The 22,295-nt window shown below is 38.4% G+C and overlaps 2 protein-coding genes across 4 annotated transcripts in view; one reads left to right on the forward strand and one right to left on the reverse strand.

The window, feature by feature from the left end:
• Window positions 1-4,073: 4,073 nt before the first annotated feature.
• LOC134802411 (uncharacterized) overlaps window positions 4,074-22,295 on the reverse strand; it is a 58,028-nt gene continuing 39,806 nt past the window's right edge. For 2 of the 3 annotated variants that reach the window (XM_063775066.1, XM_063775067.1), the window contains exons 9-10: window positions 17,054-17,207; window positions 4,074-4,418 (exon numbers count right to left, since the gene is read on the reverse strand). In XM_063775066.1, coding sequence (XP_063631136.1) covers window positions 4,355-4,418; window positions 17,054-17,207 — 218 coding nt within the window. In that variant the 3' untranslated portion in view covers window positions 4,074-4,354. The remainder of the gene's footprint in view (window positions 4,419-17,053; window positions 17,208-22,295) is intronic. The other variant, XM_063775068.1, reaches the window with a different exon arrangement.
• On the forward strand, window positions 9,712-16,884 carry LOC134802270 (uncharacterized). Its single transcript, XM_063774852.1, has 4 exons — window positions 9,712-11,622; window positions 12,508-12,779; window positions 16,167-16,320; window positions 16,810-16,884. Exons 1-4 carry the CDS (start codon window positions 9,895-9,897, stop codon window positions 16,882-16,884), a joined length of 2,229 nt encoding a protein of 742 aa, XP_063630922.1. The 5' UTR covers window positions 9,712-9,894.

Genomic DNA, 22,295 nt, shown 5'->3' on the forward strand with positions numbered 1-22,295 from the left:
TATCTTCCATGTACAGACTTTCGACCGTCTTCAGCTTTATTATATGTATAGAAGATTGCCGGAAATGCGGTTACAAGGGTGTTGTCGCTTAGGTTTATATAAACGTGATTTTCCGAGTTTCCCAAGTTGGAAAATTCACAATATTTTAAAGTCGTAATGAGGACAGTATATCTACCAAGGATTTATGGTCGGTGGTTGAGGTCAAACAGTGTATATTAGATTAGTATCACCTACTATAACGCAATCATATTTTAATTCATTAATCTTGTTGAGCAGTCGCTCCACTACATCTAAAAACTCTAACGCTCTAAATAGATTTGTTCGATATAAACAAACTATTTACTATCATATGCTGGGACGAAGCCTAAAAACGTAGCAATGACGACTGCAAGTGCAGCCTTATAGGCAGGGGCGTATTTACCATAGGGCCAAGGGGGCCATGGCCCGGGGCGGCAGGCCGCAGGGGGGCGGCGAAGCCGCCCCCCTGCGGCTTTTTCTGGGCGCCTTTTATAATCAAACTTAGCTATATTTTTATTATATTTTAATTGACATTTAAATTAATAAACAAACGAACGCTTCAAACCCCACCAATTGCTAAAAATATCTACCAACAAGTACCTAAATTAAGCAACATTTTCGTTCAAGAAGTATTAGTACGGCGCAGTGCCGGATTTACCACTAGGCTGAGTAGGCTGAAGCCTATGGCGGCAGATTTTAGGGGGCGGCAAATTTGGGTCAAAAAAATATTATATTAGCTGTTCATATAGGGTCGACCAGAATTTTGTCGCTCCCCTATTTATTTGTAAAATTTAAATAACAAGCCTTGTCGATTTTGCCGACCTCTGTCATGTCAAGACCCTTTATATTGAGACAGACAGACGGCCGGACGGACAACAAAGTGATCTTATATGGGTTCCGTTTTTTTCCTTTTAAAGTACGAAACCCTAAAAATTTACCTACTATTTTCTCGAAAAAATTTCGCGCTCGCTACGCTCGCGTTTTCACTTACGTACCTAACATTATTTGTGACCCATCTGACTATATACATACGGGCGGTTCTTGTGTCTTCGTGGTATTGAATCTCACTAAAGTGTTCCGATCCCATGCCGAAACTCAGTACAGATAGAGTGCTCTCGATATCAGGTACAAATACAATACTTTTCATGACTTTCCAGCACCACAGAATGAGGGATAATGGTACGGCCTGTGAAATACGCATCCCTACTACTGTCGTCTGCATAGCAATGATTATCATTGATATGCAGCAATGACAGCACATAACCTAGTGCAACGCCAGCGGTAATGTCCACACTATCGGAGCAGCTTCCGTCTACTATACGGCTCATGTGCGTCTACCGGAAAAAAAGCTAGCGATCCATTTGTATAACATAGTCCCTCGAGCAGACTCGATGCCAGACCCGACCGAACTCCTTAGCTATATCCAGCCTGACTGCCATGTCTCACCTTGATTCTCAATGGCCAAAACCCAGCAGTACCCACCGGTCACCGATCAGATCAGGCAAATATAACGAGTTCGCATCGTCATTGAGTGACAAAAACGGCCCATATAAAATAAATCTGTATCTAGAATAGTGACATTAGTGACGTCACCTTTCTGCACTCAAAAGAATAAAAAATTATCTACGTTCCACTATCAGCGGAGAGCGCCTGAATAGCTTAGCTCTTCTTAATATAGAAGCTGAGCTGACAAACGTTTTAAATTACGACAGCGTTATTGATGATTTTGTCAACCAATTTGTACATAGGAAAACAATGTAAATGCCTATGTGAGTAAATGGTAAATGTTTAGTTTTTTTTTATTTCACACCAAAAAGGTACTTGTTGCAGGTTTTTTTTTCTTAAATAAAATACTTTATCGTCACTGATGAAGGGGGGGCGGCAAATCAAAATGGCCCGGGGCGCCAAATTTGTAAATACGCCTCTGCTTATAGGGAACGGAAGAGAAGTCTTATAGGGAACGTTTGCGCTGGAATGCATGCCACCTTTTAATCTGAAGTTTTATTAATTAGCCTTAAGTTATTATTAGGTCTATATTGAAAATTAGCGCCCTCTTTGGCACTAGTATAATATATTGACCAAAAAGAGTCGAATCCTTCCTGCAACTATTTTGAAACCATTTTTGAAGCACCATCTGCAATTCTGAACGGAAACTATCGACGCCTATACATACATATCTGTAGACACGACTTACACGTTGATTAGGTAGTGCTAAGTTTTATCATATAAGAGTCAAACCAGCAGACAAATCGCCTGAAGGTAAGAAAAAAATAAAAAAATCTTATACGAACTGTGTGCGTAGCCAACATGCCAATCGTTTACGCTCCGTAGCACTAATATGGAAGGGTGATATAGAGACACAAAGCGTTTCGTTATCGTAGTGCAAGTGATTGTCACGTTGGCTAGGCACTCTGGCATGTGAAAATATATTAGGCTTAATGCTTTGAAGTCGATTTATAGCATGATATGCTAAACTTGCGGTAGGGGGCAGTTTTTTTCCCAATCATGGGGTTATTTCCACTAGTTACCACCAAGTTCTTACCAGTGGTAACTACTGGGATTTTTTTTTCCACCTTTTACCACTGGTAACTACTGGGAAAAAAAATCCCACTAGTTACCACCAACTCGGCTTGGTAAAAGGTGGGAATTTTTTTTCCCAGTAGTTACCACCAAAATATTGTTAGAATTCAATACTAATAAAAACAGTATACATAGTATAGTATAAATGTAGCGTGCTGTAATAAATAATTATGTGTCAAGCGGGCATTACATTATACAATTTGCAGAGCGCTAATTAAGTGTTGCTCGGCGAGATAAAAAAGAGCTTGTTCATTACACTACACCAGCTAGCGACGCTAGTTAGTTTAGTGTCTTTTTTTCATTTCAGCAATGATCATCGTTCGAAGCGAACGTCGCGTCTCGGTCGAAGGTCGCGTTTCGGTCGAATTCTTTGTACATTTCGAGAAGCACTTTGTTACCATAATTTCTAATGTCTTAGTTTTTGTAATCTTTATGTTTTTTATCCCATAAAAATGGTATGTCTTTATAAAGTTCATGATTGAAGAAGAAGATTTTAGCAGTAGGTACTTCCTTTTCCCTAGTCTGTGGCTGCGTCATTTTGAACTGAAATGCAATAACTAAAACAATAAAACATTCATCATACGCGTGTTCGAGTGCGTCGGTGGCGTGCCGACAACTGACCTTACACAGTAGCGCGCTAAAACCATTTACACTATGCGTTCTAGTGCGCTAGATAGCGTTAGTGCGGCAGAGCACATGCGATCGCACTAGATTGGGTCACTAACTGACTAACTGTCTTTACACTATACTAAATTAGTGCGCTAACTCAGCTAGCGCACTGCAAATTGTATAATGTAATGCCCGCTTCAGTTAGTGATTCCTGAATTTATGAATACCCACATATTCCAGCTCTGCGTCGTGTTATAATAGAACGAAATGAAGTAGCTGTAAATAATAAAACGAAATCAGTCTGTCAGTTTTTGACTGATTTGTTTGTTCGTTTGTATAAATATGTAATTCAATTTACAGTTAATAAGATAAATTTAATCCGGATAATAAGTTAATTTCTACTTAACTAGAATGAGACTCTTCTATTTTAGTTTTTACACTTATACCGGTAAAACTGTTTTAATATTTTTGATCACTTTTAAAGCAGTTTACTGAATCACTAACTGACACATAATTATTTATTACAGCACGCTACATTTATACCAAGCCGAGTTGGTGGTAACTAGTGGGATTTTTTTTTTTCCAGTAGTTACCTGTGGTAAAAGGTGGGAAAAAAAATCCCAGTAGTTACCACTGGTAAGAACTTGGTAGTAACTAGTGGGAATATCATGAAGTGCAACGCAAATAAAATTAATAAAAAGTATGCAACATTTAATGTACTTTTTGAGCGCCAGGGACAACTACGTGTAACATATTTATTGAACCTTTTGAACGCTCTATGTCAAGTATTTACCACTCGTGGTCGTACGCTGTCAAAGGAAACTTCACAAGTATTTAAGTTGACATTAGCTCTCTTGCGCCCGGGACCTAGGCGTGTCAGTGACGTTTTTGTTGTAAAGTCACTTTACGCTACGTCCCGGGCGCAAGCGAGCTAATGTCAACTTAAATACTTGTGAAGTTTCCTTCGACAGCGTACGCCGACGAGTGGTAAATACTTGACATTAAGCGTTCAAAAGGTTCAATAAATATGTTGCACGTAGTTGTCCCTGGCGCTTGCCTCGCTGTAGGTAGTATGTAGTTATCGACTAAGGAGTCGTCGTCACTAGTGGTGGTGGTGCCCACAGCGAGGCGTTCTTGGCGTTCAAATTCATGTTGTTATTTCTGTTGGTTCCCATCCGTAGTCCAGGCGTTCTTCTCTATATTGCCAACGCCTGAAACAAATTAAACTAATGTTATCTAATGTAATCACAGTTTAACTGTAATTTATTCATTTTATAAGTTATAACATTTTGCAATATCGAATTAGATTTTCGTTCTCTTTGACATTTGTATGCGAACCGGCAAAACAGTGTTCAAAGTGTATATACCTTCGGAAGCCGGTGTTGCTCGAAGGTATATACCTAAGACCTATGTCACCTATGTATACCTGTTTTACAAATAAAGCATTCTGGTTCTAATTATGAAATTGTATTTTACTAATAGGACCTTAAATAATCGAATTTTAGGTGCCGTCAGTGTCAACGTTTTTGGTTAAAGAAATGACACTTTTGACACTGACAGTGACAGATCAGTATCATATTGGAAACAGATGGAATAACTAAACCTCGAATTGGCCTGTAAGTTAGTAGGTTAACTTACAGAATCACGACACGAGCTCTTGCAATCCTGACACGATTAGGAGATAAAAAAGTGCGCCAACATTTATTTATTATTCCATGCCGTTACCATTTATTTATTATTCCATGCCGTTACCATTTATTTATTATTCCATGCCGTTACCATTTATTTATTAGTCCATGCCGTTACCAGTTTTCAAAGACTAGATCATAAAATATCTATTGGTGTACGTACGACGCGACGGTAACGGAACAGAACGAAGGAAATATTTATGGACATTTTGTGACTTATTTTTCTACAAATGTTTTCTTCAAGACACTTATACTGTCAATACATAGTCAGTATCATAAACATATAGACACTTTTCGAACTATCTCTAGAATCTTAAATTAAACATCATCATCATCATCATCATTTCAGCCTATATACGTCCCACTGCTGGGCACAGGCCTCCTCTCATGCGCGAGAGGGCTTGGGCTATAGTCCCCACGCTAGCCCAATGCGGATTGGGGACTTCACATACACCTTTGAATTTCTTCGCAGATGTATGCAGGTTTCCTCACGATGTTTTCCTTCACCGAAAAGCTAGTGGTAAATATCAAATGATATTTCGTACATAAGTTCCGAAAAACTCATTGGTACGAGCCAGGATTTGAACCCGCGACATCCAGATTGAAAGTCGGGCGTCATATCCACTCGGCCACCACCGCTCCCATACAAATACATATAAATTAAACATACATATGTATTACTAAGTTACATAGGTATAATTAAAAAAAAATCCTGATATTATAATATTTAAAACTTTCGCGTTTTGAACACAACCTTTTGCGTTTGAAACGTCGGTAAATAAAGGTAATTGAATAAAATTCGCGTTAGACCCGTCTACAAACGTGAGTTAATATGAATCCTGATATTAAGTAACATAGGTAGAGTTTAAAAAATCCTGATACTACGTTGTAGGGATGGCCACTTGTCTGCGAATATGTCTGCGTTCTGGACTGTAGCTATGAAGTTATTTAGGATCGAAGGATATGCTGGATGATACTGAGTAGTAATAAAATTTACAAATCCCCAAGAAAAGTATATTGTAGGTATACACAGTCAACGTCAAAAATATGTTAACGTTTTTCGCCTTATTACGGAGGAGTATGGTGCGAAACTGAATAATTATAGCGCCTCATTAAATTTACTTGAAACTTTTGCACTTATATAAAATTTGTAGTTTAGCGTGTAGTTGCGCCATAGACGGTAGGATTCTCTAGACGTGGTCTACCGCGTGCGCCCGTAAGGGATAGACATAGATGACGTCATAAACGCGGGGATACCATATTGGTAAAAATTACCCCAATATTTGATATCACGTTGGTGCGATTACCCTGGAGGCAATTAGAGTCAGACCGTGAAAAGTCTGCAGCGATTTTGATAGCCCACGCAGTGCAAGTGTCATTTTAAACGTCAAAGTTCTATGAAATTATGACGTATAAATAACACTTACACTGCGTGGGCTATCAAATCTTCTGCAGACTTTTCTGGGTGCGACTCTAACTAGTTTGACCGTATTAAAATTGTTGAATAAAATGTCAATGGGCCGTTCTTTTTAGGCGTATGAACAATGAAATATCTATAATTCGCGCAGGTGGTACAAAACTAACCATTTTTATTCTACGTTTTTTTTTTATTACTAAAATGTGTTCAGATTTTAATATCAATAAATCACAATCAGCAAATGATACTTAAAAACACACACTACACTTCACTTCACTAAAAAGTAGTACCCGACGGAAGTTTCAGTTCCGGTTCCGGTGCAAAAAAAAACCTAGTTTCTCCTTCCGGTAGCTGATATCCATTTATTACGCGTGGCTGTATGTCGTGGTAATCTGGAGATAATAAACGAAATATTCATTTTGTAATGTGTTACTCTTATTGCAAAATAAGAATTAGTGCCTGCGCCATATCTTTGAATAAGATTCTCTGAGTCGTGGCAAAACCCCCGAAAACGCTAGAAAGATGGCGATAACCGTAATGCTTAAATTTAATTTATATGTTAATAATTTAAACACAGTTCAAGTTTGTTGTTCATATATTTCCAGTTGTACAGCAGTTATTTAAATAAATATAATTTACAATTAATATGTAAAATGTTATTAAAGTACAGAATACCCCAATTTTGGGGTAATTATATGCATCACGGGCTGGTATCCCTCGAATAATAGCATTGCGACTAAATTGAATACACGTTATTAAAAGGGTGACTGATTACTGTCAATATGCGTACACAATTTGGTCGGGTAATTTATCAGGAAATACTTTCGAGGTTATGATCTTTTACCTGAGATATTTTTACTATAAATGCTTTTTCTAATCAGATTTTGATTGATATAGATTGTAGCATATATGTTGTTACTAAGCATGATAATGTGACCAAAGTGTAAAATACTGTACTTACCTGTGAAAAGTTGTACGTTGTCCTGTTTTTGCCGACAGTCACTCGTACAACACATAATTGAGGAATTAAACATACTTTTTGAATTCTTAAGTTTAAATACATTCACACAAAACACGGATTTCAATATTTACTTTGCACTATTCACATGGTTCACAAGAAGTTGACGTATGCGCACTTGTTTGTATCCCACCCTTTTAAAAGGTGGGGAACAAAAAAAAATGAGACTGTGATAAGGACAAACAGTAATAGCACTTTCTCTGCTACTCCTACTGAAAGATACATAAGACTATCCCGTTCTGTCACTTATCTCCACCACTCATGCCTAATCCAGTTAAAATACTAGATTCATGAGTTGCGCTCTCTTGGAAAGGTTTCCAGCATGGAAGGGGAAGGGAAGGCCAGCGTCGAGATCCTTAGGTGGGATCTTGACATTAAGCTGAGTGGAGACCTTCCCAAGTAGCACAGATTAGCTGTATAGCAGCCGCATAATGAAGTACGAATACGCTTGAAGCTGGAATATAAAAGCTGCATAAGAGCTGTATAAGCGTCTTTTCAGCTTTTATAACTCTTAAATGGGCACAAATTAGGCAGCCTTAAGTTCACATAGCTACTTAAGAGCGTTGTAGCAGCAATTTAACGGAATTATAAGGGGTAACAGGAGTTATAAGAGGTGTATATTGACTGGGTAAGAGACCACCAGTTACCTTTTATTCAGCTAATATGTCACATGTATGAACGACCAACTACTAGGCACCGGAACAAAGGAAAACTCCAAACGGTTAGATTAGGAATGTTTATTCAAACTACTTGATTACATTCACTTGTTTAATACTCTAGACGCTTAAACTCAACATCCATTTACTTTATTACTCTAGACACTTAAACTCAACATTCGTTTACACATCAATTAATTAACTTAGCTAGCTAGCAAGCCTAGGCAACCTAGGCTACCCACAGCCGTGAGCACGTCACTCCGAATAAGCTACCTATTTCCACGAACGCTCCAAACAGAATGCACGGTTTGATCCACTCCCGACCAAGAACCGTTGCCAATATGGCGGGAAAATAGAGCCTCGCGATTGGTGGACGACATCGCGTGATTTCGATGACGTCAACCAATCGTTGAACGATATTATTCGCCCGCCAAGACATCAACTAATCACGTTATAGCGATGTTGCCAGAAATAAACCATAAATGTTACTAGTGTAAACCATAAATCATTAACTAAATACGACTATTGAAAATAAATAATTGGTCAAATTGATAAATATTAACGTTAAAAATAACGTAACCTAACACATGTGCGCCCTAATACCGGGAAAGATTGACGTTGGGCTGAATAAAAGATAATTAATAACGTAGTTTTACACCTCTGCCTTAAAAATCAGCTATTATATTTAGTATAGTGACGACGAACGCAGAGGTGAACATATTTATATGGAAGCAAAAACGTTAAGCGCAACGACACCATAAGTCATTTTGTTAAAGTGTTTAGTTAAATGTTTGTACATGATCTTTTATATATTAATGCGAGAAAGATGTTTGGGAATGCAAGTTTATTGACATTATATATATACATTATCTAAGAAAATTTCAGTGCGCCACGAAAATAATCAGAATTTATTTAAATTAATGATATAAATAAGCTATGTGTAAAAACTATTTCAGTGGTGTGGACAGAATTATGAGATAAAAAGTTAATAATACGTTATAGGAAGTACTAAACTAATGATTTAGGTTAAGAACTCAGGCACAAAACCTTATTGTTACCCTTAAAAGTTGGAAAAGCAATTTCAATTTTGTAGGTTATATACAATAAAATGGCGGTCAATGTTAAGAAGCAACGTGAATCGTTAAAATTCTTATATGCAGCATACGACTGTTATATATCTGATAAAGATACTTAAGTGAACCACTATAAAGTCCAAGTCGTTATTTCGATACACTAGTGAACCTCTAAACAGTTATAAGGCATCTTGTGAACGTTTGAACAGCCGCTATGCAGACAGTCCCAATGGTAGTATAATAGGCTGCTTAGCGGTAAACATGTTCAGCGCTAAGCTGTATTATGCGCCACATGTGTTCGATTATACGTCTATTGGTTTCATAATAGTTCACTCGTTCTCCCTTATAATAAGTCGGCGAAATAAAAGCTGCTTTAGCGGTAAACATGTTCAGCGATAAGCTGTATTATGTGCCCCATGTGTTCCATTATAGTAACAGCACCAGTCATGGGACATTTAAGAGGAAATTTGGAGTATTTATGATATTTCCCTTGTACATGTAAACTCTCTCCGCTTAGCGTGTTAAAAGATGAAAGTCCTATCCGCCTTCCATGTTTTAGGCGTGTTGTATCAAAGATACTGCAATGAGTTTCCACATAATTAACAAATTAAAACTATGCTTTTTTTCTCCAGTCATGGACACCAAAGTGTCGGTAGTTGAGAAAGGTGTACCCACCCTAGATTATGAATAAACAGTCTTGAAGTCCAACTCGAGTATCATTGACGCCTACCCTGACATGGCGCAGCCGGAAATTATATAAATGTTTTTATTAACGAGAATATAGTATAAAAAGTTTAAGAAATTCGTTAGTGGACTTAGTTGTTTATGTACAAACATGGAAACAGTGCTTACGCCTCCGTTGCCGTTTACTTATGATCAAAGTTTATTGAACATTACTACGGGCAGTTTGAGTGACAGTTGGAATAAATGGAGTAAAGGATTTAAAATATATTTCGAAGCGTGTGAACTTTCTAAAAAAACACCGGCCATACAAATAAATATATTGCTTCATGTAGTGGGTGAGCAGTGCAGAGAATTGTATGAACAACTAAATGTGAAGTGTACAACGGTAGAACAAGTTTTGGCCGAGTTTAAAAAATATTTTGATCAAAAGAAAAACTTAACGGTCGAGAGGCATCGATTTTTTACGCGAAGTCAGGCAGAAAGTGAAACAATAGAACAATATGTGTTTGATTTAAAGAAATTATCAACTTCATGTGAATTTGGAACTTTATGTGATTCCTTGATTAAGGATAGATTGATATGTGGCATCGCGAGCAAAGCTATTCGGGAGAGATTATTACGTGAAGCCGACTTGACTTTAGAACAAGCTATGGAGATTTGTCGAGCGGCTATAGTATCCAAAGTGTATTCAGAAAAAATAATTGAGTCGCGAGAAAAATCGGTACATAACATAACGACGGGTGATGATTCATTGCAAGATAATAACGTATGGCAAATATCACAACGAGGAGGTTACGGTCGTGGCCGAGGACGGTTCGCGGGGTCGCGAGGCGGCCGCGGTGCCGGGCGCGGGGCTTGGAGCAGGCGCAGCGCGGGCGGTTGGCGCGCGCAGGACTCGACCGTGTCGGCGCGAGCGGCGGCTGGCGCTGGCGGGAGCGGCGCTGGCGATCGTGGTGCGACGTATAACGCGTATAATAACAGTCGTTGTTGTAACAAATGTGGCACAACGCACGGAAACTATGCGTGCCCCGCGTATGGAAAACGTTGTTTACGGTGTTCGCGTTTGAATCACTTTTCGCGTATGTGTGGTGTGTATCAAATTGAGGAGTCGGACCAACAGGTAATATATTGTCTTAATAATGAGATAGATGAATGGACGATTGTTTTAAATGTTAATAGTCATAACTTAGGGTTTAAGCTTGATACGGGAGCCGAAGTTAATGTTTTGCCATTACGTTACTTATCTCAAGTCGGTTTAAGCAAAGAAAATTTAATGGTTACAACATCGCGACTGCACGGTTATTCTGGAAAGAACTTGGATGTTCTAGGGAAATGTTTTTTGAAAGTGGTATATAAAGATAACGTATATTTTTTGGAATTTAAAGTGGTTGATGTGCCGTCCGCTCCTGTATTAGGTAAAAATGATTGCAAGCTCATGAATTTGGTTAAAAGAGTATTTGCGGTGAGTGAAACGGAGCAATTACATTCTCCGGCTTTTGTTACGGAATATAAAGATGTATTTCAGGGTATAGGTTGTTTGCCTGGCAGTTATAAAATTAGAGTGAATCGCGAATGTAAGCCCGTAGTGCACGCTCCAAGAAAGGTACCAATACCATTGCGAGAAAAATTAAAGGCAAAGTTAGAAGACATGGAGCGACAAGGTATCATAGAGAAGGTTGAGGGCCCTACTGATTGGGTCAACAGCATGACCATTGTAAAAAAACCAAATGGTGACCTTAGGATATGTTTAGACCCAAAAGAACTAAATCAAGCAATAAAACGAGAACACTTTAGGTTGCCTACATTAGATGAAATCGTTTCGAATTTATCAGGGGCTCAGTATTTTAGCACACTAGCTGCTACTAATGGTTTTTGGCAAGTAAAAATAGAAAATAGTGACCTTTGTACTTTTAATACACCGTTTGGGAGATATAAGTTTCTACGTATGCCCTATGGAATATCGTCAGCGTGTGAGGTTTTTCATCGCAAAATATATGAGAATTTCGACGATATCGAAGGAGTTTGTATGTACGTAGATGACATTTTAGTCTTTGCCAAAACCAAATGGGAGCACGATGAGAGATTGAGACAGGTATTAGAGAGATGTCGTAAAATTAATTTAAAATTAAATTTGACTAAGTGTAAGTTTGGTCTTGAGGAAATTAAATATTTGGGACATAAAATTACGAGGAAAGGTCTGTACCCAGATGATAGTCATATCTCGGCTATTATTAATATGCCTAGGCCACAGAACAGTAAGGACGTCGAACGTTTGTTAGGGCTAACGACTTACGTGGGTAATTTCATACCTAATCTTTCTAATAAAACCGAACCCCTCAGAGAATTGTTACAGAAGGATATAGAGTGGCACTGGAATGAGAGACATGAAAACACATGGAATGTTATTAAAAAGTGTTTGTCTCAAAAACCAGTGTTGCAATATTATAGCATGACTAAGCCGATAATACTTTCTGTCGATGCGAGTAAGAGTGGCCTTGGATGTGTACTTTTACAAGATGGCCTGCCCGTGTGTTATGGTTCAAAAGCGCTTACAAAAACTGAACAGAGGTACGCACAAATAGAGAAAGAGTTATATGCATGCGTACATGCGTGTGAAAAGTTTTATGGTTATATTTATGGGCGCACAGATATAACAATCGAAACTGACCATAAGCCCCTCTTGAGTATAATAAAGAAACCGATTGTGGATGCCCCACCGAGGTTACAGCGCATGCTGTTAAGGCTCCAACCATATTCGTTTAAGCTGGTTTACAAACCCGGCAAGCAGTTGCATATAGCGGACGCGCTATCGCGCGCCTACGAGCCGCTAGCGGCCGCTTCCAGCGATCATCATGACCTGCAAGATGAACTTTCAGAGGCGGTCCACACCGTGTGTGCATACAACGAGTTAACTGATACTCACTATTTAATACTACAAAAAGAAACAGATATTGACAGTGAGATGCAACTGTTAAGAAAGTATATTAGAAAAGGATGGCCGGAAGAAAAAAAAGACGTAGAAGACGTTGTGAAACCGTACTGGCAATACAGAGAGGATTTAACAGAAGGAAATGGATTACTATGGAAAGGATGTAGAATAATAATACCTAAAAAGTTACGCGGTGACATGCTTCAAAAAATACATTATGCACATTTTGGCCTTGAAAAGTGTATGTTAAGAGCGCGAGATTTATTGTTTTGGCCCGAAATAAATAATCAACTAAAAAACTATATATCTAATTGCCAAGCGTGTTTAACATATAGAAAAAACAACACAAAAGAAAAACTCATTCCACACGAGGTACCAAAGAGACCGTGGTCTAAAGTAGGTATTGACATATTTCATATTAATCGAAAAAATTACTTATTGACTGTTGATTACTACACCAAATATGTTGAGGTACGCGAATTGCGTAGCACACTGTCTCACGCGATAATAGATGAGTTAAAATGTATATTTAGTAGTCACGGCATACCCGAGATAATTATGTCCGACGGAGGACCTCAATTTGTTTCACGCGAATTCAGTAATTTTGCAAAAGAATGGCAATTTAATCACGTACGCTCATCACCTCACTATCCCCAGTCCAATGGACAAGCGGAACGTAGCATTCAAGTAATAAAAAATATAATAAAAAAATGCACCTACACTTCGACCGATTTTCGCCTAGCCTTGCTAGAATATCTTAATACTCCAATTAGCGAATACTTACCCTCTCCGGCAGAATTACTTCAAAATAGAAAGTTACGTAGCATTCTACCACTTCGCGAAACAGTCCTAGATGCGACAGTGAACCACAATATTAGGAACAGATTAATTAACCGTCAAAATAAATATAAAAAATATTACGATTTAAATGCAAAAAACCTATCTCCCTTAATAGTAGGACAAAAAGTAAAGGTAAGGCACGACAATAACAGTGTTTGGATAAGCGGTACGGTTAGTAAAATTTTAAGAAATCGGTCATATCAAATATTGATGAGAAATGGTAATAAAATAATAAGGAATAGACGTCACATCATACCGGATTCTCCACACCGCCCGGAAACCGATCCGGAGTGTGGCTTCGATTACGACCACATTCTCCCGACACAAATGCATTTCGCATCGATTTCGGCTCCCAATTCAAATATCGTTAATTTAAATACAAACCAAACTGATGCTTATGTAACTCGTTCCGGCAGGACAGTGATACCTCCCAATAGATGGGGCAACTGGAGTACATAACGGGAATGCAAGTCTACCTGCTTGTTGGATACCTGTATTTGCATATATCATAATACATGTATAAGTTGTAAAAACCAGTAAAATGGAATGCTCAAATTTACTAAGAGCTAATAGTTTAGTTTAGTTCATTAATTTGTCAATTTTAATAATTAAAATGTTAAATTTGATTCTTATTTAGGTTTGCATGCATTGTATGTAAAAAATAAATATGCATTTACATATATTGTAAATTAGAACACATTTAATATTGTATAGATAAAACAGATGTGCAAGTTACAGTTAAGTTATACAATGTATCTAAAATTAGTAAAATATAAATAAGATAATTATATGCTTTGTAAACAAGTATATACCTAAATTTAAAACATTTTAAATTGTATATCGAAATGCAATAAATAATTATTTTGTTATAATTGTAAAAATATAATAATGTATTCAATGCATTAACTAAAAAAAAAAAACCTTAAAAAGTTGTAGGTATATGTCCTTTACAATCTATGTAAAAGCATAGGTTTGTTTAAAGCACTACACTATAGGTATGTAATAATAAAATTAAGATAATGCATGCTTGTTTTAGGTATGGCATATTATTATTATTAATTTTTGTTTTTGTTTTCAAGAAGGAAGATGTCGGTAGTTGAGAAAGGTGTACCCACCCTAGATTATGAATAAACAGTCTTGAAGTCCAACTCGAGTATCATTGACGCCTACCCTGACACAAAGCTCCAGTAATGGGCCCCCGGTAATGGACGTGGATCCAGTAATGGGCCCCCTATAATGGACATTGCTCTATCACTTCTATCAGTATAAAATATTGAAATGGGGAATAAGTTATGGCAAAAAAATCAATTTTTGGTATAAGCTTTTATCGCTGAATGTATTTTTCTTTCCACAGCCAATTATTATTGTATTAGATTCATCGAGACAATTCTAATATACCCAAACACAATTAGTTAGGGTTTATTGCGATAAAGTTCCCATGGCCACCTCCTGTCTCCATCATCAGATCAAGTCCATGTTATCATAATATTGCATTATCATCCGATTTGCATACTTAATTACGTACTTACACAAAATTTCAACTGAATCGGAAATCGAAAAGTGGGTCAAATTCAGCTACCAAAATTTGACCCAGACTAACTAACAAGGCAAGTTAAATAAAAGTTTGGAAAAACGATATTAATTTATCCTAAGTCCGAGAATACCTCCTGGTTGACATATTTCGTAACTACATTTTACTTCTGTATTGTTTAAAACATGAAATTATGGCATGGCAAGCATCATTATGTCAATTGTCCCATCATAGGAGGTATACAGTTTTACAGCTCCTATAATGGGATTGGGCCAAATACCACTATTTTTTTACATCTGTGGAGTCACAACATAGTGTGTTGTATACCTTATCTCATGGTAAATGCAATTAACAAAACGCATTCTAGTTTTCATCAAGTATTAATTAATTAAAATTTAATAAATTAACTCACCTCTCTTAGCGAAGTTGTTAAGAATTTTTAGTGATATTTTTTTTCAGTGGCACGACAACTTTTGGGTTGACGCACATTTCTTAAAAAATAACCGAATTTAATAAAAATTCAAACATAATCAGCTCTAGGACTCTTATTTATGATAAAAATATATCCAGTGTTTATAAACTACTTTTATATAATTATTTTAGAGGAATTGTGTTTTTTTGTCCCATTACTGGTTCCGTGTCCATTATAGGGTATACTACTATATACGTCTATTGGCTTCCTAATAGGTAGTTCACTCGTGCTTCCTTAAAAAGTCAGCGTAATAAAAGCTGCTTAGCGGTAAACACGTTCAGCGATAAGCTGTATTTTGCGCCACATGTGTTCCATTATACGTCTATTGGCTTCATATTAGTTCATTTGTGTTCCCTTAAAAGTCAGTGTAATAAAAGCTGCTTAGCGGTAAACATGATGATCCAATCATGTTTGACTTAATTTGAGTTTTGATATACAAATTTGACATAATTAGAAAATCAGATCAATTCAGATCACTGTGAAATGTGAACTGTTTAAATGTTCTACAGCCTATTAAGAAGGTGCAAATGTCGAAATTGTAATACCTAATGTTTCACCGTTTAGGTTGGTCTACGAAAGACATGGTTTGTTTTGAAGGCATAGTGTACCTTGTTGTAAAACGGAACTTTTCAAGTATTATATGGATTATAGAATTGAGAGATGTGCTGCATTGGTAGCAGCCATGGACGTGGAGCTGTGCGCTTGTTGTTCGGCCGAGGCCCAGCGAGCCGAGCGAGCGCAATGTCTCCTGTGCTGGCCCTGCGTGGAGCACGCATCATCTACATCTACAACACTGCCGTCACATGTGAGCCCGTTCCTTATTTTCGTTAATAGAGCGGTGTGTTTTACCTATTCTGTTCTGTGGTCCGTTGATCAAGCAACGCCAGTCATGCATCATTTCAGAAGGATCTAAATTTAATGATATGATGAATTCGATTGACTATAAATAGTTCCTGCACCTAATATCTGACATTTATTATTCAGTCTTGGATTTGAATAAGGAAAGATATTAAAAGTATGTAAACAGTAAAGTGAATTGTGGAAGTCTGTTTTCATTTTGATAAAATAAGTAGACATCTGGAGTGTAATCTCACGTGAACATTAATTTATTTAAAGTCTCTTGAACTACACAAAGTTATTGTTGACATCGTTGGAAAGCCTTTTGAAACAAAAACGTTGCGTACGGGCTACGTATTCAAATTAATTTGATCGGTTCACAGTGCTAGTGAGCTAGTGAGTCCGGCTGCTGAGCTGAGCTGCGAAGAGACTGGTGGTGATGTTCAGCGCGGCACAGGTGGAAGAAACCGTCGTGGGCGACGGTTATGGTCAGATGGCCGAATCTGTTAGCGGGGTTTTGAACGTGCCCTAACTGACAGCGTCCCGATGACAGGCCACACACTGGTCAAGATGGATTCCCGCGAAAGGAACGGTAGCGTCGGTCTATGCATTGTCGTGTATCCAGTTCAGATTAAATCGTTTACTCAAGACCTAGTGCGTTTCCCTGTTATTAATATATGCTGAATTGTTGAATATGTTACTTGGTTCTCCTAGTGGAGGGGGTGTGGCTGGGCAGTGAGAAGGACCCGTGGTCCAAGTAGTAGTTCCTCTTATCCTTGATGGTGATCAACTCTCGTTGCTTCTGGTGCCACCCGAGAGAGGCCACTGACTTGATGCGCTCCAACATGGCTGGCCCTGCAAGGAAATAAATAACTAAATACTTATTTATCTCCATCAGTATCATAACCTCCCTATAATATATTCAGCAACGATAAGCTAGAATAAACGTAACTAAATGATAGTATCCTAAACTAGTAGAACGTTCGCCCCGAGCTGAGAACTCGCGGTTCGCCAACAATTATATAGAGCGATTGACTTCGTTGCACCTACTTACTCGTATAGTTCGACATAAAATAGTAGAAAATAATTTTCAACAAAAAAAAACTGACTTCTATGGGGGCCGGTGAAAGATTATTTTACACAGATAGTGCACTGTATAGAAAAGGAAGAAAAACCACCCACTCTTCTAGTAGGTAGCATTTCGTTTCTGTAAGGGTCGCAGTTTTAGCCTCACGAACCCACTTCTCTGATAGCAGTTCGGTTCTGTGAGGATTGCAGTTGGAACCTAACCAAAACCACTTTTCCAGTACCTAGCATTTCGTTTCTGTAAGGCTCGCAGTTCTAACCTAAACTTATCTTTTTTTTTCGGTTCTGTGAGGATCGCAGTTCAAACCTAACCTAACCCACTTAACGGCGCGTGTGGTGCGGTGTAAATAAAATCATAAATCATATAATACGGTTTTAATCATAATATGTACGGGGGTTTGCGCGGGAGGGGCTAGTAAGTTTGGCATCGTTATACTTTATACCTACATTTTATGGTAGGTAATCCTAGTGGTTTATTTAGCTTAGGTATCAGTGGTTTTCCGGGTCAAGGTCCGAGTCCGGGTCCGGGTCCAGTTCCGGGTCCAGGACCAGGTCCAGGTCTTGGTCCAGGTCCAAGTCCAGGTCCAAGACCAGGTCCAGGTCCGGGTTCAAGTCCAGATAAGAGCCCGGATCCGGGTCAGGTCTGGCTCTAGGGCCAGCTCCGTCAAAATCGAAATTCGAAATCGCCAAACGTGTAGTCATTGAAGAGTTCTGTTCTGATCATCATCAGCAGTTCCACTTCATCGAATGCGACAGTTTTTAATGTAAATTCTTGATTTTCTGATGAAAATACACAAATCTCTATAGGCATGCCTTTAAGATTTGAGGAGTTCCCTCGATTCCTCAAGGATACCATCATCAGACCTCGAGCTTGACAAAAATGTGGCTTAAAAACTTAACTTGCTTAACAAACATAACGAAGAGAACAAATCGCCAAACGTGAACTATGCGTCGTTGAAGAGTTCCGTTCTGATCATCATCAGCAGTTCCACTTCATCAAATGCGACAGTTTTTAATGAAAATGTTTGATTTTCTGATGAAAATACAAAAATCTCTATACGCATATGCCTTTAAGATTTGAGCAGTTCCCTCGATTCCTCGTGGATCCCATCATCAGAACTCGAGCTTGACAAAAATGTGGCTTAAAAACTTAACTTGCTTAACAAACATAACGAAGAGGACAAATCGCCAAACATGAACTATGCTTCGTTGAAGAGTTCCGTTCTGATCATCATCAGCAGTTCCACTTCATCAAATGTCACTTTTTTGAATGTATATACTTGATTTGTTGATAAAACACATAAATGACTATATGTATGCCTTTAAGATTTGAGGAGGTCCCTCGATTCCTCATGAATATCGCGCCTTTTTCTACTGACATACTTGTTTGACCGACTATAATATGGAAATTAAAAAAAAATATTTTATACTATTTTATGTCCCACTATAGGCGGCAATGGATCAAAAATCGTGTGGACAAGGTCTGTGGAGCCCTTAACTGATACTGTATCTGTGGTAAGCCGAAATATTTCCTGTCAAATGTCAAATACCTATATTATGTTTATTTTTATCTTGCTAATTATTTCAAAATGGTAAATTTACAAACGATATTATAAAAGTGCAAGCCGAGCACTTTCATTTGATACCAAACTCGACCATACTTTCTTGCAAAAAGATGACCATAATAGCAAGATCCCTCACAAATAGCTTTTTAACCTTCTAAGCTCTTATAGCTCAATAACCCCTTGATCGAGCCTGCTCATAATTTAATGACTAAAATATAATGACAAAAAATGAAAAAAACTGAACCGGGACATATTTCATGCAAATAGGGGGGGTTGCGGCAGGGGGAGGGAAGGGGACGCTAGCGTGCGTAAAGCACCATACGCAAAGGTATCATACTACATTCATAAAAGGCTGGCTATAATCTGGGAGCACGGCAGTGCCCCCGCCAAGTCGAGCAAAACAAAGAGGCACGGCCGTACCATCCTTTTCTCGAAGCGATTCAGGCCTTTTTCGACGGCCTGTTATTTTGTGCTGGCTGAAGCTAGAACCCTGAATTTTCAGTTACATATAGGGCTTAACATGCTTTATATATATATTCTCAAAAACATCAAATCTGAACTTGTAGTTTAAGAATTATTGTACGTCCAAGTTCCTTAGTTTCGACACTGACACACTCACTCACTCGCTCACTCACCGATCATCACAATTCTAAGGTACTTCTAGCATACCCACAAGCTTCAAATTTTAAAACATAAGTAGTTTTCAGCTTATCAAGCCATAGAAAACCTAAAAATATTGCAATATCAGTCACGTTTTAAAGATCTAAGAACTGCATAAGTAAGTTTGTAATTCCATATAAATATATGCTATTACAAAGTTACTGTTGCAGTTCCTACAAATAGTAGGTAAAGTAAAGGTACACTACGATGTACGATGTGAGTATGAATGAAGATGTGTTTAGTTATGATGTGTGTATATATAGTATGGGTGTGAGTACCCGAAAAGAAGGACTGCCTACAAAAAGAGATGAGATCCCATCAAAAACATTACATGTAAAAAGGTGCAAGTCTAGCAACGCTTCTACTACAAAAAAGTTTTGAGATGTAATGTGAAACCAAGTCGGTTATTTTAATCAGTGCCAGGGGGTGTGAAAACAGTATCAATAAGATATCTTTAATTTGTAATACATATTGTAATACAAATATATATGATGTATAGATGGGCCCCGATACCTACAGATTTAACAACTTGTTACGGTTTTGATCTTATTTTTGATACTTGACCTTGAAGCCTTGGACATCGCTCACGCTGACTGGTGCATGCGAAATGACGGGATTCATATTAACCCCCATTACGTTAATAACGTGGGATTCATATTAACTCCCATTACGTCCATGAAGTGGGATTCATATTAACTCCCATTACATCAATGGCGTGGAATTCATATTAACTCCCATTACGTCAATGACGTGGGATTCATATTAACTCCCATTACGTCCATGACGTGGAGTGGAATTCATATTCACTTCCATTACGTCCATGACGTGGAGTGGAATTCATATTCCACACTCCCATATTCATATTCATATTCATATCATTTATTGCATACATGTGTGTACAGTAGGTCTCATTAACATCTTCGGTTACAACATGCACCCGTAAGGGCATAGCAACATTGGTACTTAAATATAACCTAATCTAAATTATATCTTAACAGCTATTCATTATTCACCGCCTAAAATGTTATTAAATTATAATTTTTAATATAATAATCCTATAATCCTAATATAATATACATACATACATACATCACTGGCTCAGTGACCCAGAGAGGATCTTGGCCTCTGTCACAAGAGAGCGCCATTCTGCCCTATTCTGCGCCACTTCACGCCTGTTGGGTATTCCGAGGGCGGACAGGTCTTTTTGGGCTTCGTCACTCCAGCGGTATCTGGGACGCCCAGACGGACGTTTTCCCCCCGGGTGCCCCACATACGCTCTTCTCACAGCACGATCCTCCCCCATCCTCTCCAGGTGACCAAGCCAGCGGAGTCGTGTGGCTTTGATCTCGCCAATTATATTAGGCTTATGTAACTTCCCCTAACCTACCTTAATATATAAACATCCCCTTTAGATTTACCCTTAAAATATGGCCATGTGATCGTCTAGCTAGTAGTTAGGACCCCTCGAAGTGAACCGCGGTAACCTCAAATTCTTTAATGAGTATCAGCTAAATTTTGGACTCTGACTCTATTTATTATTACCTAGATTTTGAGAACAGATATTTATGGTAATAAAATAAGTATTTATGCAAGTAAGAAATAATTTAAAGAAAAATGAAATACAAAAATAGAAAATTATTAGTGTAAGTGGCGGGATCGATGGGGCGTTTTCAATCAGCGAAAGGCAGTAGTTCTTGAAAGAGTAATTTATTTACTTGGCGTATTTATGTTTACAGTTTGTAACAGTGCACAAAAAAGGTAACACTGTCCGCGTAAAGGTGAAGACCCACAAGAATATGCAGGAGCAAACACCCTCAGCACGAACGTAACCACCGGTCGGAGATACTGTAGTAATCAGTCTCCGAGCATCTCTTGATAGAAAGTACTCAGAGTAGCTGATACTTCGCATATAATAACCGTGTCACCTATCGAATCTATCAAATAAACAAAAATCAAACTTAGAACTTAACTATTCTACGAAAGACAAACGCTTGCGTGTTCTATTTCGATGTCACCGCCATCTAGTGAGCGGTTTGCATACTAATGTCGAACACATGCCATGAAACTGTGATAGACAAGCGTTAGCGTGTTCTATCTTGACGCCAGCGACATCTAGCGACTAATTGGGTAAACTTTCCGTATTTGAAGTGGTATTGTTACAATCTCCCCCTCAGTTTCGTAGGGCGGCTCGACCACGGAACTGTAACATTTAGTGCTTCTTTGGTCGGCCCCTTCCTCGTTTAGCGACGGAGACAGTAGATTTTCGAGGACGTCCTCTCCTCCGCAGTGGTTGTACGGGGGTGGGTAAAGTTTCCTCGTTCCCCTTGTAGGGCTCTAACGCAGAGGCATGGTACGTACCCATCGGAGTTTCGATTTGCTCCGGATTGGCGATCTGGTAGGAGGCTGGACCACATCGTTTGATGATCACGTAGGGTCCGTCTCGGCGCGGCGCAAATTTGGCACTGTATCCGCGGGACGCACTACTTATAGGATGTAGTTTGGCCATAACAAGATCTCCGGGGTTATAGGAAGGGCTTTCCCTCCTCTTCTTGTCCACATATTCCTTGCGTGCCTCTTCTTTCAGCTCCTGTACCTCTCGTGCCTGTTTCAAAGTGTCCGAGATTTGAAGCAG

Source organism: Cydia splendana, chromosome 24, assembly GCF_910591565.1.
Source record: "Cydia splendana chromosome 24, ilCydSple1.2, whole genome shotgun sequence".
Taxonomy (NCBI): Eukaryota; Metazoa; Arthropoda; class Insecta; order Lepidoptera; family Tortricidae; genus Cydia; species Cydia splendana.

Coding starts and splice junctions, on each gene's coding strand:
- LOC134802270 (XM_063774852.1), top strand. CDS start 9,895: ATGGAAACAGTGCTTACGCCTCCGTTGCCGTTTACTTATGATCAAAGT. Junction 11,623..12,507: donor CTACTAATGGTTTTTGGCAA/GTAAAAATAGAA, acceptor TATTCGTTTAAG/CTGGTTTACAAACCCGGCAA. Junction 12,780..16,166: donor GTAGAAGACGTTGTGAAACC/GTACTGGCAATA, acceptor TATGGATTATAG/AATTGAGAGATGTGCTGCAT.